At 40.7% G+C, this 17,097-nt stretch overlaps 1 protein-coding gene across 9 annotated transcripts in view; it reads left to right on the plus strand.

Annotated features, from left to right (window-relative positions):
• MYO5A (myosin VA) overlaps positions 1-17,097 on the plus strand; it is a 180,912-nt gene that overhangs the window by 105,170 nt on the left and 58,645 nt on the right. For all 9 annotated transcript variants that reach the window (XM_024754316.1, XM_024754322.1, XM_024754325.1 and 6 more), the window contains 7 exons: positions 4,834-4,995; positions 6,189-6,286; positions 8,302-8,388; positions 8,477-8,585; positions 11,036-11,247; positions 12,167-12,323; positions 16,726-16,965. In XM_024754316.1, the coding sequence (XP_024610084.1) occupies positions 4,834-4,995; positions 6,189-6,286; positions 8,302-8,388; positions 8,477-8,585; positions 11,036-11,247; positions 12,167-12,323; positions 16,726-16,965 (1,065 nt within the window). The remainder of the gene's footprint in view (positions 1-4,833; positions 4,996-6,188; positions 6,287-8,301; positions 8,389-8,476; positions 8,586-11,035; positions 11,248-12,166; positions 12,324-16,725; positions 16,966-17,097) is intronic.

Genomic DNA, 17,097 nt, shown 5'->3' on the forward strand with positions numbered 1-17,097 from the left:
AAAAATTTTTTTATTTTTATAGAATGTTTTTTTATATTTTTTTTTTTTTTTTTTTTTTTTTTTTTTTTTTGCGGTACGCGGGCCTCTCACTGTCGTGGCCTCACCGTTGCGGAGCACAGGCTCCGGACGCACAGGCTCAGCAGCCATGGCTCACGGGCCCAGCCGCTCCGCGGCATGTGGGATCTTCCCGGACCGGGGCACGAACCCACGTCCCCTGCATTGGCAGGCAGACTCTCAACCACTGCACCACCAGGGAAGCCCCTATATGAACATTTTGACTCTTGTTTTTGGAATAAAAACTTTTACTTTCAATTATTTTGGTAATAGAAAGATGATGTAAGGACCAAATTCCAGTTTTAACCCGCAGAAAAGAATGAGTCTATAGTCTTAAATGTCTGTAGAAAAAATCATTTTTTCATTTATCCTCTTAAGCCCTGGACATTAACGCTTTATACCTTATAAGAATGACGTATAAGAGAAAATTCTCTCACAGTGCCGATCCCTGATTCAGTTAAAGATTATAAATCATTTTAGTTTATGAATACTGATGAAAACCCTGGAATTCTAGTGTTACTACTCTAAATAATTTAGCTGACACGGAACATTCACAGGTTTTCATTCCCCAGGCACCCATAATCTTTTGTGGCTTTTTTCTGACCTAACTTTTCTGACTGGGTCGTGGCTCCTTAATTTCCAGAAAGTAGCTATGCATTCTGAGGAATCATTTGGAGTGACTGCCAGTCTATATAGCACTGTTGCAGTTGGGTGGAGGTGGTGTGAGGTTTACATAGCTTAAAGGCCTACACTGCTCCCAGTCAGCAGAAACCCAACCCAAGCGTATGAACTTTATGTTTTAATTTTTCTGCACCTGATAGGAAGCAAGTGTAACCTAGTGTTGATTTGTCCTCTTGGAAGTACTAATTTTAGAAGATCAGTATTTGTGTTATGTGTTTTCAACAGAATTATTTTTGTGGTAATACAGTGTGGGGTTCTGTTTGTGTGTATGTGTTTTGTCTTTTATTTTTCTTTCTTTCATTTTGCAGCTTCTAGCCACTTTAAAAGGAATTAAGGTATAAAAAAACTTAACAGAAGGTGTCTTAATTTATGTTTTCCCACCATAAAGAAATCTGTTGCTACATCAAATAACAAGAAGCACATAAGTAAATTGCAGCTCGATGAAATACTACTAAGTTGCAACTCTACTAAATGTCATTAAAAAGAGTTAGATCCCCTACTTTCCATGTTGCTAATTGATGAAGGGAAGCACAGTTCATCTACTGAGTTTATGCCTCAAATCTCTCATCTGTAAAATAGAATCACGGTAGTATCTACTTTCAGAGGTTGTTATGAAGATTAAATAGGTTGTATTAAGCTCTTAGAGCAGTGCTTCATGTGTAAAAAGCTCTTAGTGAATAATGTTGTTGTTGTTACTGAGATGATTTCCCACATCTTTATGAAGCAGTTACTTGGATTCTTCTGTCTTCTTTAACACTCTTTCCTAGACATATAAGTTCAGCCTGAAGCAATTCAGAGCCCTGTCTTAAGCATAGACAGATCAAAGAAACAAGATGGAAGTCCAGACATATCTACCTACTTACATATTTGACTTTCTGTTTATCTGCCTTTCTCTCTTCAAATGAAGTTGGCCTCCTCAGTCAGTGGGGAATGGCTAAATTTTTCAATGAATGATTTAAGAAAATTGGGGATTTAGCAAGGTAAACAGGTAAATGAGATAGGTAGAGGAGTTAGGTAATAACCACTTAACCAAATATTTAGATGATATCATATCATAAAGTGGTAAGTGCTATAAAGAAAGTAAAACAGGGCTTCCCTGGTGGCGCAGTGGTTGAGAGTCCGCCTGCCGATGTGGGGGACACGGGTTCGTGCCCCGGTCCGGGAAGATCCCACATGCCGCGGAGTGGCTGGGCCCGTGAGCCATGGCCGCTGGGCCTGCGCGTCCGGAGCCTGTGCTCCGCGACGGGAGAGGCCACAGTGGTGAGAGGCCCGTGTACCGCAAAAAATAAATAAATAAATAAAAATAAAGTAAAACAGGGTACCAAGCTAGAGAGTGACTAAGCTTGGGCAGAGGTGAGGTGCTCCACCAGCCACAGTGGTCAGGAAAGGCCTCTCTGAGGATGTAACATTTGGGCTGTACCCTGAATAATAGGAGACAACTGTGTCAGTGGAAGAGCAAGTGCTGAGAGGAGTGCTGAGACTGTATAAGATGGTTGTGTTTGAGGTCCGTAAAGAAGGCCAGTATGACTGGAGCATGGTAGCTGAGTAGGATGGGTAGACAGGGGCCACTTTCTGGAGGGAAGTGTGGTAAAGAGTATAGATTTTATTTCTGTTCCTGTGGAAAGTCTGAACAGTTTTCATATGGGGAATGATATGCTACTGTGTGGAGATATGGTGGGAGGGCTGGGGATAGGGGGGTAGTAATCTAGGGGACAGATAGTGGACTGAGATACTGAAATTATAGCAGTGGAAATGGCTTATGATTTGTGGGTAGAGTTGACTGGTCTTGTCGGTCTGAGTATGGAGAGTGAGAGAAGGAGAGAAATTGAAGATGACGTCTATGTTTTGGGCCTGAGATGCTGGATGGATAATGGTGCCACTTACTGAGGTGAAGACTTGTAAAAGATCAGGCTTCAAGAGAAAGCATCAAGAGTTCTGTCTTGGACTTATGGATATGGAGAACAGACTTACAGCTGCCAAGGGGGAGGAGGTTGGGGGAAGGATGGAGTGGGAGGTTGGGGTCTCGCTCTGTATAGCACAGGGAACTATATTCAGTATCCTTTGATAAACCATAATGGAAAAGAATATGAGAAAAAAGAATGTATATATATGTATAACTGAGTCGCTTTGCCGTTCAGTGGAAATTAGCACGACATTGTGGGTCAGCTATGCTTCAATTAAAAAAAAAAAGAGTTTTATCTTGGACATGTTTTGCCTGAGATGGCAATTAGATAGTCAAGTGGACATGTCATATAGGAAGTTGTAAATGAAAGTCAGCAGGTCAAAGGCAAAGTCAGAGTCAGTGATATAAATTTGGTAGTCTTTAGAACTAGATGGCATTTAAAGCAGTTGGACTGGATAAGATTGCTTAGGGAGAACAAGTAGGTGAAAAATAGTAGAGAGTAAGGCATTCCAACTCCTAGAGACTGGCCTGAGGAAGAACCAGGAAAGAAGTCTGAGAAAAATGGCCCACAAGGAAGCAGAAATACTGCCTAAAGAAGAAATTGTAGAGTAGTTTCTAATATGACAATGTGAAATGTTCTCTCTTTTTTTTTTAATGAAAACTCAATGTAGAGAATTTTAAATTTATAACTTGTATGAAGAGGAAGACATATATATGCATCTATATGTGTGTATGTGTTCTGAACTCTCAACACTGAGTAGTTTTCTGGTAGATATTGTAGAACTTCAGTTAAATTGTAACACTAGTGGTGAATATGATATTTCAACCCAGCTCTATTAACCATTTCACACAGAAGAGAAAAAAACAAAGTTTAGGTAGGCAGCGCTAATGTAGAGCTAGCAATTTACTTGGAAATGACAGAAGTGTGTCAGATAGATCCTAGAGTCCTTGGCCTATTATCGAATAGCCTTACATCTTAACTCTGTGCTGAGTTTTCAAATCAAATCTATTAGGAACTCGTATTTTTCCCCTTTGTGATACAAGATAATGGTAAAACGTTCCCCTACCCCCACCCCCTGCCCTGCTTTGTAGCTAACCAAGCTATATGTATTCCGTAAAGCTAGGGATACATTCATTTGTGCAGCAAGCAACCATTATTGGTATGTCATGTATAACAATTTGTTATATACATCATGAATTATATCCTAAATTACCCTTATAATTGATAGATACATTATACCAAATGAAATTAATTTTGTTTTTAAATGAAAGAACTCTCTTAAGAAAATTATTGCTTCTGGAGATATTCTGAGTTTATTAGATAAATAATTGGCTGTTGCGGTTACACTTTGACTTATAAGAAGGATTATTTTATGTATGTGGACTGTTTCACTGTTGTAAAGATATGTACATATATCAAAATGTTACTGTCGATTAGTTTGAAGTCTCTTTTGTTCCATAAAATGTCTTCCAACCACATTAAATTATACTATCCACCCATTTATTAACTACCAGATCTTTTAATAGCCTTTCATTTCCTTAACCTGGTAGAACACAAAATTGATTGCAGGAATTATGCAGTCATGCAAAGCTTACAGGATACGGGCAGGGTTTCCTTTTACTTTTTTTTCCCCAATAATGCACATTACTTTCTAAAAATTACAGTTAATTCATGATTTTTTAAAATCTTATTAAATTGTAGAACTAGTTCATGACACCCTTCCTGATGAGATTTTCAGTGATAGTTTTTAGTTGGTACTCACCATTTGAGTTATTGGGTAGACAGATGAAGCATGATGATAAAACATTTGGTGGAACTGATGTAATAAGACTTTCAGTTAGTATGTTGCTCATAAAATAATTATCGTTTAAAACCAGTAAAATGGTTAGAGCAGCCATTTCCTGTGGATTAAGATTTCAAGTCTCAGTGGAGTAGTTTTGATTTTGTTTTCCCCCAAAGAAGGTTGTAGAATTACTGCATTTTTTCCATCTATATTTTTGTAGCATTGATGTCACCTCCCTCTCATATTTTTGGCTCCTAACACAGATACTGATTATTTCTGGAATGTGACTCTGAAAGGGGTTACTTAAGGAAGGGAATCACTATGGATTGCAAATCATCATAGTGTTTCTGCGAAGATTTCCAATTGAGTTTGGGTTTAGAGAGTGATTTCCTTTTACTGTTTTTGACTCAGTTTAAGATGCTACCAGAATTATTTCAAGATGATGAGAAGGCCATCAGTCCAAGCTCAGCCACCTCTTCAGGGCGCACGCTCCTTACCCGCACTCCTGCAAAGCCCACCAAAGGCAGACCAGGCCAGGCGGCCAAAGAGCACAAGAAAACGGTGGGGCACCAGGTGAGTTCAGGGAGCCGCTGCTGCAGTGCTACTTCCCCTCTGGCTCAGCTGGAGCCTCAGGTCTTCCTTTGTCAGCCTCCCAGGTGGGGTCCTCAGGTGAGGAGAGGCTGGAGCTTTCACTGTGAGAATACAGAACACTGTCCACTCATACTTCTCCCCTCCTAACATAGACCCGTAACTCTGCTTAAGCGTTTCCCAAAATAATTTTCTCTACATTTTAATTCTTCCAGTACATATCCTCCCTCACAAACCACTGCTGCCTTTGTTTTGTTCTCTGGCTGTTTCCTCTCTGGATTTGTACAGCTCCTTCAGCCCAGGAACCGTGCCCTCTGCTTTCTTTGATGTTTTATGCACCATGGGGACTGGGAAACATGACACACACATGTGCTTAGTGCCTGCACTAGGGCTGGGGGCTTTGGGCAGGAGGCTGAGTGCTAGTCAGCTTGTTTTCCTGAGCAGATAGGAAGCAGGGCCTGGCACAGGTCCACAGCCCCCAGTATGATCCCATGTCCCTAAAGGTAACCCCACCCTGGCTGTACTCTTCCATCCTCTGCCCCCCACCCCATTTCCTATACTCTTTTAAGTCATCTGCTACTTTTTTCAGTATCATACAGCAAAATTCCTACTGTACATGATTAAATGACCTTAATATTTTTAAAGCAAGCTTATATTTTTAGTCCAAGTTTTAAGTGTACAACAGAAAGCTACAGAAATCTATATTAAAAGGGTGGGTGGAAGAATGAACTCTAATGTAATGATGATAATGATGTGTGATAATGATGTGTCTAAGTAGGTTCATCAGCTGTAACACATGTACCACTGTGGTGGAGAATGTAGATAACGGAGGAGGCCATGCCTGTGCCAGGGTAGGGGGTATGGGGGACATCTCTGTACCTTCTGTTTGATTTTGCTGTGAACCTCAAACTGCTCTAAGAAAATAAAGTCTATTTTAAAGAGGCGGGGACAGTGGTGGTGGTGGGAGGAGCGAGAATATCTGTTTAGCAGGGTGAGCATGTAAATGGTAGGGTTTAAGCAAATTTGAACCAAAAGCCCTAGCAGCTCCACTGTTGAGGGCTGGTCAGGTTCACAGGTGGCAAAGTCATCTCCACTAGTGTCATTTGAAGAAAATTTTCAGTTGTTTTATGTCATCTTTGACAAAACCTTGATGCCCCTTTCTGCTCTTTTTCATGCAGTTCCGAAACTCCCTTCACCTGCTTATGGAGACCCTGAATGCCACTACCCCTCACTACGTGCGCTGTATTAAGCCTAACGACTTCAAGTTCCCATTCACGTAAGTATTTCTCAACTGCTGAATTTAAAGTATCCGTATCTCATAAGGATTGCCAAACCAGCAGCAGAGAAAAAATACTTAGGTAAATCTTCATGTCTTGTAGAGGGAAACAACTAGTTAATAGAACTTTTTCCGTTTTTGTTCCCTTTTAAGAACGTGAAAATAGGGAATTCCCTGGTGGTCCGGTGGTTAGGACTCCACGCTTCCACTGCCAGGGACCCGGGTTCCATCCTTGGTGGGATCAGGGAACTAAGATCCCACAAAGCCTCACGACGTGGCCAAAGGAAAAAAAAAAAATGTGAGAACAAATTAGTAGTTGGCCTTCTGATGATTTTAAAAGTTGAGATCAACCACACATTTCTAGTACTATTTGTAATTTACTTCAAGATCTTTTTGGTTAACTTGGGCTTTAGTTAAAACCAGAGCTGGGTGAGATAAGGTTGCTTTGGCAAAGGCTCACAATCATCCCTGCTACTTTTCAACTGTTGAAACTATCAGAGAATGTCTACTTTTACCAAACATCTTGTCCTGTGTCAAATACCATTCGTGAGAGGAAGTTTTTTCCAAAATGGAAATATTTCTCTAATTTTGAAAGTAATACATGTACATTATAAAAACAATTTTCAGGAAATATAAAGTGGTGTAAAAATAAATGAAAGAGCATTTCATTATACCCAGAGAGCTAATAAGTATTAACTGGCATAGATCCTTCTTGATCATTCCTTCCCTGCTATATGTGTGTGTGTGTGTGTGTGTGTGTGTGTGTGAGAGAGAGAGAGAGAGAGAGAGATTAATAAAATGGAAGGGATCATGCTGTAGTTGTTGTTTTGTATCTGCTTTCAACTTATGGGTGTTTTCCGTGTTGGTAAATACAAATCCACATCATCGTTTTAATGGCTACGTCATATCCTATTATATACACATAACACCATTCTTTTAAATTATTCCCTATTGATGGCCATTTGGGTTATTCCTATGGCTATGATAAACATCTTTTGCCAAACATTTTTATATATTTGCCTGATTATCTCCGTAGAATAATGTATTTCTAGAAGTAGAATTTGTGGGTCAGAGATTAGGCACACTTACCAAATGCTGTAATAACTCCCACTCCGCAGTGTATGCGTGCTCCTTTACCTACACCCATGCTAGTCTTGCCCTTGGAGGGTCGGCCTTAGACTGCAGGGCACTTCTCAAAGACTGTTGTATTCTTCTCATTGCCAAGAAGCCCTTTCTGGAGGAAGTGAGAAGCTGAAAGATGCTGCCACGCCCTGGGTGACTTTCCTGGACAGCCCTAGGGGCCATTACCTTCTGTCAGCCAACCGCATCTCCCATCACCAACAAAACACTTGAGAAGATAGCGCAGCAGAAGCCTCGGATAGGTTACTCAGGGCTTAACTTGGGAGTTAGAGGAATCATCATCCCGTAAGAAGCAGACCTTGCTACTTCTTCTTTTAGTGTCAATTTAACATTAGGGTGCCGTTTATCTAGAGTGAAATACACATAAGATATAATATAAAATATTTTTCACTGACATGGACACTATTAATGCTTAGTATGTATACACTGAGTTGAATAGCTTTTAGAACACCAATAATTTTTTAAAAATACCTGAATGGGGCATATTTAATTTGTTCTTCTTGTTAGAGAAATCTCCAGGGCTGGCCAGTCTTTATTCCAGGGGAGCTCTGCATGGTGAACTAAAGAGTTATGAGAACAGCTAGTCAGGCCAAGGCATGTAATGAGCATGGCACAGTGCAGAGGAGTTTGGGCTTTTTAAATATGTTTAATGGCATTTCTTATAAGTTTGTGGTATGTATTTTTACTGCTAATGGTCTCTTCCCCTCTCTTACATGGAGTTTTCCATTCTGATCACTGTTCCAATTTTTGAATTTTTTTTTCTCATTTATCCATTTGGCTCTTTACAAAAGAATTCAGTCTCTGGACTGAGGAAAGTAGTTTGTGGCTAGAGCCGCGCTTCTTTGTGTATTAATGATTTCCATTTTTACACATAGGTTTGATGAGAAGAGGGCAGTACAGCAGCTGAGAGCGTGCGGTGTCCTGGAAACCATCCGAATCAGCGCAGCAGGTTTCCCCTCTCGGTGGGCTTGACATTTTTCAAATATAAGGGATCCTAAAGGGGGAGGTTCCTGCTTCTTTAAATAAGCTGACATGAATTTCTTTTTATAGGTGGACTTACCAAGAATTTTTCAGCCGCTACCGTGTCCTAATGAAGCAAAAAGATGTGCTAAGTGAGAGGAAACAAACATGCAAGAATGTTTTAGAGAAACTGATACAGGTAAGAAAGATTTTTCACTTACCTTTATCAGAACAGATGTTTGCCAAAGGCCTTGTGATTGTAACCTGTGAATGTCCTAGGAATATCCATATACTACTAATCCGGGTTATTCAGGGGTGGAAAGGTGGAGAGGCACACTGTCTTGGAGGTCAAGGTTCCCTGTCTTTACGATGGAAGGACTAGTAAAGATGATGGTCCAGTATCAAGATACAGGATGGTGAGGCCTGGACCCAGACTTGAGACACATTCTTTTTATTTATTTATTTATTTATTTATTTATTTATTTATTTTGTGGTACGCGGGCCTCTCACTGTTGTGGCCTCTCCCGTTGCGGAGCACAGGCTCTGGACGCGCAGGCTCAGTGGCCATGGCTCACGGGCCCAGCCGCTCCGCAGCATGTGGGATCTTCCCGGACCGGGGCACGAACCCGTGTCCCCTGCATCAGCAGGCGGACTCTCAACCACTGCGCCACCAGGGAAGCCCCCAAGTACTAAATTTTTATTGAAAATTACTTATGACAGACACCAGGCCAGATGCTGTGTGATTAAGAAAAATAAGTCTTGTCCTCAGGTGACATAGTGTGTCTTGGAAGTTAATGCATTTTAAAGATAAGTATAATATACCTTAGTGTCTGTCAAATGCTGAGTGAGTGAGACAAGAAATCAACGGAAGACAAAGCCACATCTGCTGTGGGAAGGAGGAACTATTTCATGGAAGACATGTATTTTGAGTCAGGCCCTGAAGAGTGGGTACGATTGTATAAAGTGGAAGGAGACTATCCTTCTAGGGAGCAAGGAGCAGAAAAGCATAGTTTTCTCAAAAAGCAGTTAGAGTCGGATTTTTGTTTTTGCTTTTGCAGTAAAAAAAAAATGGTGCATGGGACAGTAGGGAATTGGTTAGGAAATGTGGGTTGGTGTTTGAAGAGACTTGCATACCGAGCTAAGGCGTCCGCAGACTTTAGAATGCACCAGAGTCACCTTCAGGGCTTGTTAAACTTCAGAGTGCTGGGCCCCACCCCTAGAACATCTGATTTGGTAGGTCTGGGACGTGTCCAATAATGTGCATTTCTAACAAGTTCCCAGGTGATGCCGATGCTGGTTTGAGGACTACATTTTGATAACCACTGATGTAGGTTGTAGAGAATTTAAGACTCATGAGATGCTGTTTAAAGAATATTTTCACTTATTTGACACTAGGTTGGATGGATTACCTCACTTTGAAGTAATTAGTCATAATTATTAGCTATTAACTAGATGTAATGTCTCTTCTTTGGTGATAATAACTTTATTTTTCTTGAAAGCACTTAGGCCACTTTCCTGGCAATGTGTAAAAGAATCTGATACATTTTGAATCTGGCCTAAGTCCTTTCTAGGGAATGGAGAGCAGAAAGTAGGGAAAGCCTCCTCCCCCAGACTGCTCCCCGCTGCGCTTGGGGCCACAAGGTAAAGGAGTGCAGGCTTGGGGGCGAGGGAGAGAGAGCTGAGATGAAATGGGGCAGGGAGAAGGAGACAGGGAGAGGGAACCACTTTCTAGCTCTTCCAGCTAGCCTCCTTTGCAAACTTTATTGATTTAAACTGAAACAGTTTTAGATATATGTGGAGATTTCTGACTTTCTGTTTTCATGTACAAGATAGGAAATATTTGCTTACAATGAAAAGTGATTTTCTCTGTTTTCACTTAGAATTTCAGATCACAGTATTGATTAGTATAAATAAATTCTACTCTTCTTTTGATATAAGATGGTTAATAACTTGCATGCTTCTAGATAAGTTGGATCAGAATATAATAGACCAAAAATAGCATGCATATATATCTGTGTTTACTGCTCAGCTTTGTTTATAATCAGAAGTCAATGAGCATTATAAATGATTACATTTTTGTAAAAGGAGTTTTGAAATTTGTAGGAAGATTTACTGTTGATAAAACCAAGAGATAACTGTTGAGAAACTTAACTCTTAACATGAATATGCAAGATTTTTTATCTTTTAGTTTTTATTTTGTGTGCATTACTTCCTGCCTTTTTCTTCATATTGGTGTTTTTGTTCCTTCAGCTTTCTCATGGAACACACAGCCCGATGTAATTCTTACAGCCTGGGTCAGTCAGAGGGAGTGTCAGCATCTCCATTTCCTTGAGATATTTAAAATACAGACAAGCAAATAGTAGCTGCCTATAACCCACAACCAAGTTTTGGGCCTCAGATAATAATTCCAGGTAGAATAATTCTGGAAAATAACTCTTAACCTGCAGTTTTCCTTAAAGTCCCTTCTATTTGCTCCACTTGCATATGATCAAAAAGCTGGCTCCATTAGTTAATTGTGATGTAGCCCAAGTTTTAGCTAATAGTTTTATCCCTTTACTAATTCTGCTTTTAGACATATATTTTCTCTTTAAAATTCATTTATCTAGTCATCATTTCTACTTCTGAGTATACAGTTTCTTCCAAAAATAGGACAAGGACAAATACCAGTTTGGGAAGACAAAGATCTTTTTCCGTGCCGGTCAAGTGGCCTATCTGGAAAAATTGAGGGCAGACAAATTGAGGGCTGCCTGCATCCGGATCCAGAAGACGATCCGAGGGTGGCTGCTGCGGAAGAAGTTCCTGCGCATGCGCAAGGCTGCCATCACTGTGCAGAGATACGTGCGAGGCCACCAGGCCCGATGGTAGGTCTCCTGGCAGCATGTCCACTCTGGCTCACGGGCAACGAAGATTGGCGGGCTCATCTGATTGATTGTCCAAACTAGGACGGTTTTGAGTGGTCACCCTACCTGAGAAGGCAGCACCTTACCTCTTCTTAGGTCCAAGGAATTAACTCATAAGACAGTTTAAATAGAATACAGTTTCACTCACCTTTGTGAATGATTCAGATTGAACCTCAAAAAAATAATTAAAAATTACTGCCTACTCATGTCCTCAGTATTTATTTTTTATACATTTATATGGGCTTGAAGAAATCACCTGTAAATTCGAACAGTCATGAATATAACTAGTTAATAATGACTCTGTTGAGGAGTTTGGGGTAGCAGTTAACTGAGAAGGTGTAGAAGAGAGTTAGTTACACTTACGTGTGATTACATATTAGGATAATTTTAATTTAGAGATATCAAAAGACATGAATTAATGGTAAAGAACTTGTGCCCAAATGGATAGATTAAGGAAAAACATCGTGCATTAGCAATGGACAGAGCTAAGAAGGCTGGGTGATAAGTAAGTACAGGATTACTGTGTAAGCTCGTCTGCTATGTAAAGGGGACATAGCCTGGGGTAATGAGCACAGTCCTAGAAGGAATAAGCCTTTATGACCTTCACTTTCTGTATTGTAAAATCAAGTAATATGGGACATCCCACTTTTCAGGGTTAGGTAAGGCTCAAATGAGATAATGGATGCACAGATATTTGGGGGATCATCAAATAACTATACAAATATAAGAAATATAAATGTTGATTTAACGTGTATGTTATTAGAATAATACAATGGAGGTGCTACTTATTCTGCCAGAGATATTGGTGCTTTCAACCTCTCCAAAATGTATTCAAGGGTTTTTCTGATTACTGACTACGCACCACTCTTTCTCTGGCCAGTTATGCTAAGTTCCTGCGCAGAACCAAGGCAGCAACCATCATTCAGAAGTACTGGCGCATGTATGTAATCCGCCGGAGGTACAAGATCTGGCGGACTGCCACGATCGTCCTTCAGTCTTACCTTCGAGGCTACTTGGCCAGAAATAGGTATCGCAAGGTGAGGCCTTGTTTTCAACTTTGTTTATTCATTCCATTAACGTTAATCAAATTCCATGTCTGTACAAAGTGCCACAGGGGCTCCTATGGATGTAGGAGTCATATGGAGACAACCAACAATTGAAATACATTTTTAAATATTAAATAAGCCACATATATTTATTAACATGATGTTGAAAAAGAAAATTTACTTTTTTCTTCCCCTGTCTGTAATTTGAAAAAAAAGTGAGTATATTAGTTTCCTGTGGCTGCTGTCATAAATTACCACCAACTTGGTAGCTTAAAACAACAGAAGTTTATTTTCTCACAGTTCTGGAGGCAAGAACTGTGAAATTAAGGTGTCAGCAGGGCTGTTCTCCCTCCAGAAGCTATGGGGGAGAACCCATTCCCTGCCTCTTCTAGTGCTGGTGGCCACCAGTATTCCTAATAATTGTGGCCATATCACTCCAGTCTCTGATTCCATCTTCACATCATCTTCTCTCTGTGTCTAACTTCACTTCTTTTGTCTGTCTCTTAAGAGAACACTTGTGATGGATTTAGGGCCCACCCAGATAATCCAGGATAATCTCTCCATCTAGAGATCCTTATCTTAATCGTATCTGCAAAGGCCCTTTTCCCAAATAAGGTAATATTTACAGATTCTTAGTATTGGGGGCCTTTATTCAGCTGTCTGTGGTGAGCTTTGAATAGGTAAAAATATTGGGTAGGCCAAAAAGTTCGTTCGGGTTTTTCTGTAACATCTTACAGAAAACCCAAACGAATTTTTTTTTTTTTTTTTTTTTTTGGTGTGGTACGTGGGCCTCTCACTGCTGTGGCCTCTCCCGTTGTGGAGCGCAGGCTCCGGATGCGCAGGCTCAGCGGCCATGGCCTACGGGCCCAGCTGCTCCGCGGCATGTGGGATCCTCCCGGACCGGGGCACGAACCCGCGTCCCCCGCATCGGCAGGCGGACTCCCAACCACTGCGCCACCAGGGAAGCCCCAAACGAACTTTTTGGCTGACCCAATATATGGCAGATGAACAGATTAAGAATGAAACAACCTTGGAACAATTTACCATGGTAAAAATGAAATCAAATATAACATCAATGTGGTCAAAGTTATATTGACTGGAGTGTTATGCTCTAGAAATTTTTGACAAATAATCTTTATGTCTAGCAGTAATCATCATGGCTATAGACAGTGGATCACCAGATTAGTCTTAGTTATCACCTCTAACAATATATGACCTAGTCGATGAAAGTTTTTCCTCTTTCATTTCAGCAAGGTTTTGAATCTGTTCTTTAGAATATAGCCCTAATAAGCCAAAAATACAGTCTGGATCTTGGAGCTCTCTGGGCATCACTGTTAGGAGTGTCAGTAGAGTGATGTGAAGGACATTTCTCTAATCACAGGCAGTGATTATGTGGGTGTGCCCTAGGCCCTATTCATGTATTTATTTTATTTTCTTATTTTGAATTAATTTTATATAACAGAGAAAAATGGAACGCTAATGAGGCTTGAATGAGCATATTTAATAGCTGTGTTTTGAAGAAAATTTGAAGACTTAGCTACTCCAGGTCTTTCTGCCCACGCCTGCTTTATAGTCAGATGTTCTTTCTCTTCAAGCATGAGCTTTCAAGGGAGGGAAAAGCCTTATTAAACTTGACCTTTTAGATATACCAAACCAGTTACCCTCCTGTTTTCCTCACTACTCTCCTCAGGAACATCTGAACTGGCGTGTGAGGCCTTTGGTTTAGCAGTAGCAGTCTCTAGCTAGCTTAGCTCCCAGTGTGACTGGACATAGTAGGGGAGGCAGGTTAGAGACAGGCTCGTGTGTAGGCCAGTAGTACCCCCTTAGTGATCCTTCTAGCTGTGATTCCAATCCAAGCTTCCCCCAAGCTTTGGGGGTCTTAAAGTGAGAGCAAGTGTTATTTAATGTCTCTGACTCACCGATGGAAATGAGATTGAGAATGGAAGCTCTAATTATATACTGTTTCCATTTGACTGAAATTAGAGAAATGGACCAGTATCTGAAGTTACATGGGGAGAAGGAAATGGAACAGGAATATTGGCATTAATACCTTTGCCTCTGTGTGCTGCTTGAGTTTTAAAGTCTGAAAGCCTTCAATTTGCCATCACTGAGTCTTATCCAGTTTGTCACTAGTCATCCAGATAAGATAGGTGGCTCCCTTGGGATTGTGTTGTTGAGTGAGAGCTCAGGATGCCCTGCCTCACTGCGGCATGATGCACGGTGGGTGACTGCACTTAGTGGGAACTGAAGGCTGCCTTAGCATTAGGAAAACATCCCAAAGGGACAGCCTTGAGTTGGCTGAAGATACTGTGAAGGTCTCCTAAACACCTGTGTTTATTTTGTATTTGTTGGCTTTAAACACAACGACTTATTTCTTAATTGTATCCTCTAGGATGGCATATGTTTTTCATGGTTTTTCTCAGCTACATAACCTAAAAATAGGAACTGTTCTTTTAATGATCTTACTAAACTGCTACCTATCTGAATAGATGGTTTCAGAGATTTTTTACATTTAAAAAGTTTCATAAAAGATACATTGTATCCATTTATAATAATCACTAATAAGTACTTAATCAAGTGCATACATTTAAACATTTATATCACACAAGACTTACTTTGTAATATCGTAGACTTGAAAGGACATCAAAGTTTTGCTAGTTCAACCGTTCTTAAAATTTAAGAACTTCTTCCCCATCATTCCTGGAAACTGTTTACACAATCTCTGCTTGATGGTCATTAGTGACAAGAAATTCATCTCATAAGGCAATCTTATTTTTTAAATTCTATTTTTATTATTATTATTTTTTTGGCTACATTGGGTCTTCATTGCTGCCTGAGGGTTTTCTCTAGTTGCGGCGAGCGGGAGCTACTCTTCGTTGTGTTGCACGGGCTCTAGGCAAGTGGGCTTCAGTAGTTGTGGGACGCGGGCTCAGTACTTGCAGCGCGTGGGCTTCAGGGCACACAGGCTTCAGTAGTTGTGGCACACGGGCTTCAGTAGTTGTGGCATGCGGGCTCAGTAGTTGTGGCCTGAGGGCTCTAGAGCACAGGCTCAGTAGTTGTGGCACACAGGCTTAGATGCTCCATGGCGTGTGGGATCTTCCCAGAGCAGAAATCAAACCCGTGTCCCCCTCATTGGCAGGCGGATTCTTAGCCACTGTGCCACCAGGGAAATGCAAGGCAATCTTATTGTTATAAGTTGTTTATAAGTTTAGGGCAATATCTTTTTTTTTAAGAAAATACAATATAAAATTAAGATTTGTTTACTTCACTTTATCTTCTTTTTAGCTTTCCTTTTAAAGTTCTCTCCCTACTACCTTTGAATCCCGTAAATGGATTTGTGCTGCATTTATAATAGCAATGGGAAATCCTCACTAGAATGGTATTCCTCAAATATGGCAAACAAGAGTATCATTTTTTTGTTGCTGGGGAAAAAAAAATCAATAAATCAGTAATAAACTTTGCAGTACCCCAAGTGTCGTCTTCTACAGCCTGCTTACTGGCCATACCCCATGTCCTCAAGCAGAGACCTAATGCACAGTGGCATGGTATCAGCAGTAAGGGTAGTGGGTAAATCTCTTATTTTAATAGCACGTAGTTCACAGGGTACCAAGTTCTGCTTATTTTCTAAAGGATCACCTGTTGCTTATAGAAATCATAGAGCAATAAGAAACCTAATGCATTTTTTCTTTCTTTGTAGACTAGTTTTCTATTTATTAATCTGGTACCTTTTATTTAGACAGCTTCTATCTGTATACTCCATTTACCATCATACATATACATGTAATCATACATATGACATGTGGATATAATACATATTTTTATATATGTCTCTCAAATTTCCTCTTTTTTTTATAAAATGAGTTGAGTTTTTAAAAAATTTATCTTTATTTTATTTATTTATTTTTGGCTGTGTTGGGTCTTCGTTGCTGCATGCAGGCTTTCTCTAGTTGCGGCGAGCAGGGGCTACTCTTTGTTGCGGTCCACGGACTTCTCATTGCAGTGGCTTCTCTCGTTGCAGAGCACAGGCTCTAGGCGCGCGCGCTTCAGTATTTGTGGCTCGCAGGCTTAGTTGCTCTGCAGCATGTGGGATCTTCCCAGACCAGGGATCAAACCTGTGTCCCCCGCATTGGCAGGCAGATTCTTATCCACTGCGCCACCAGGGAAGCCCTCAAATTGCCTTTTAAAGACTACATTTCAATCACCTTTTAAAATAATTTTGTGCTTCCATATATTTGTGATAAATACAGTCCACATAATACATTGTTGCTTCAACTTTTATGTCTTTTCCTTTAGGTAATGTGTGGGTTCTCAGCCTGACATCCATAGGTTGATAGAGTTGAATATTGAGTCTAGTCCAGGGTCTGACGTTACTTGCACTTACCCTCTTCTGCAGATACTCCGTGAGCACAAAGCAGTCATCATTCAGAAGTGGGTCCGGGGCTGGCTGGCTCGCACCTACTACAAGAGGAGTATGCACGCCATCATCTACCTTCAGTGCTGCTTCCGGCGGATGATGGCCAAGCGCGAGCTGAAGAAGCTCAAGATCGAGGCCCGCTCCGTGGAGCGCTATAAGAAGCTCCACATTGGCATGGAGAACAAGATCATGCAGCTGCAGCGCAAAGTTGACGAACAGGTGTGTTTTAAACAGGAGTCCTGAAAGTGCAGCATGCCTAACAAAATCCACTGGGGTCATCTTCAGCATTGTCCCCTCTTGACTTTACCTTTCAGTCTTCGCAAAAAAAGTAAAATAATAATGGCATTAATG

Source organism: Neophocaena asiaeorientalis, unplaced genomic scaffold (genome assembly GCF_003031525.2).
Source record: "Neophocaena asiaeorientalis asiaeorientalis breed wild unplaced genomic scaffold, Neophocaena_asiaeorientalis_V1.1 scaffold391, whole genome shotgun sequence".
Classification (NCBI taxonomy): Eukaryota; Metazoa; Chordata; class Mammalia; order Artiodactyla; family Phocoenidae; genus Neophocaena; species Neophocaena asiaeorientalis.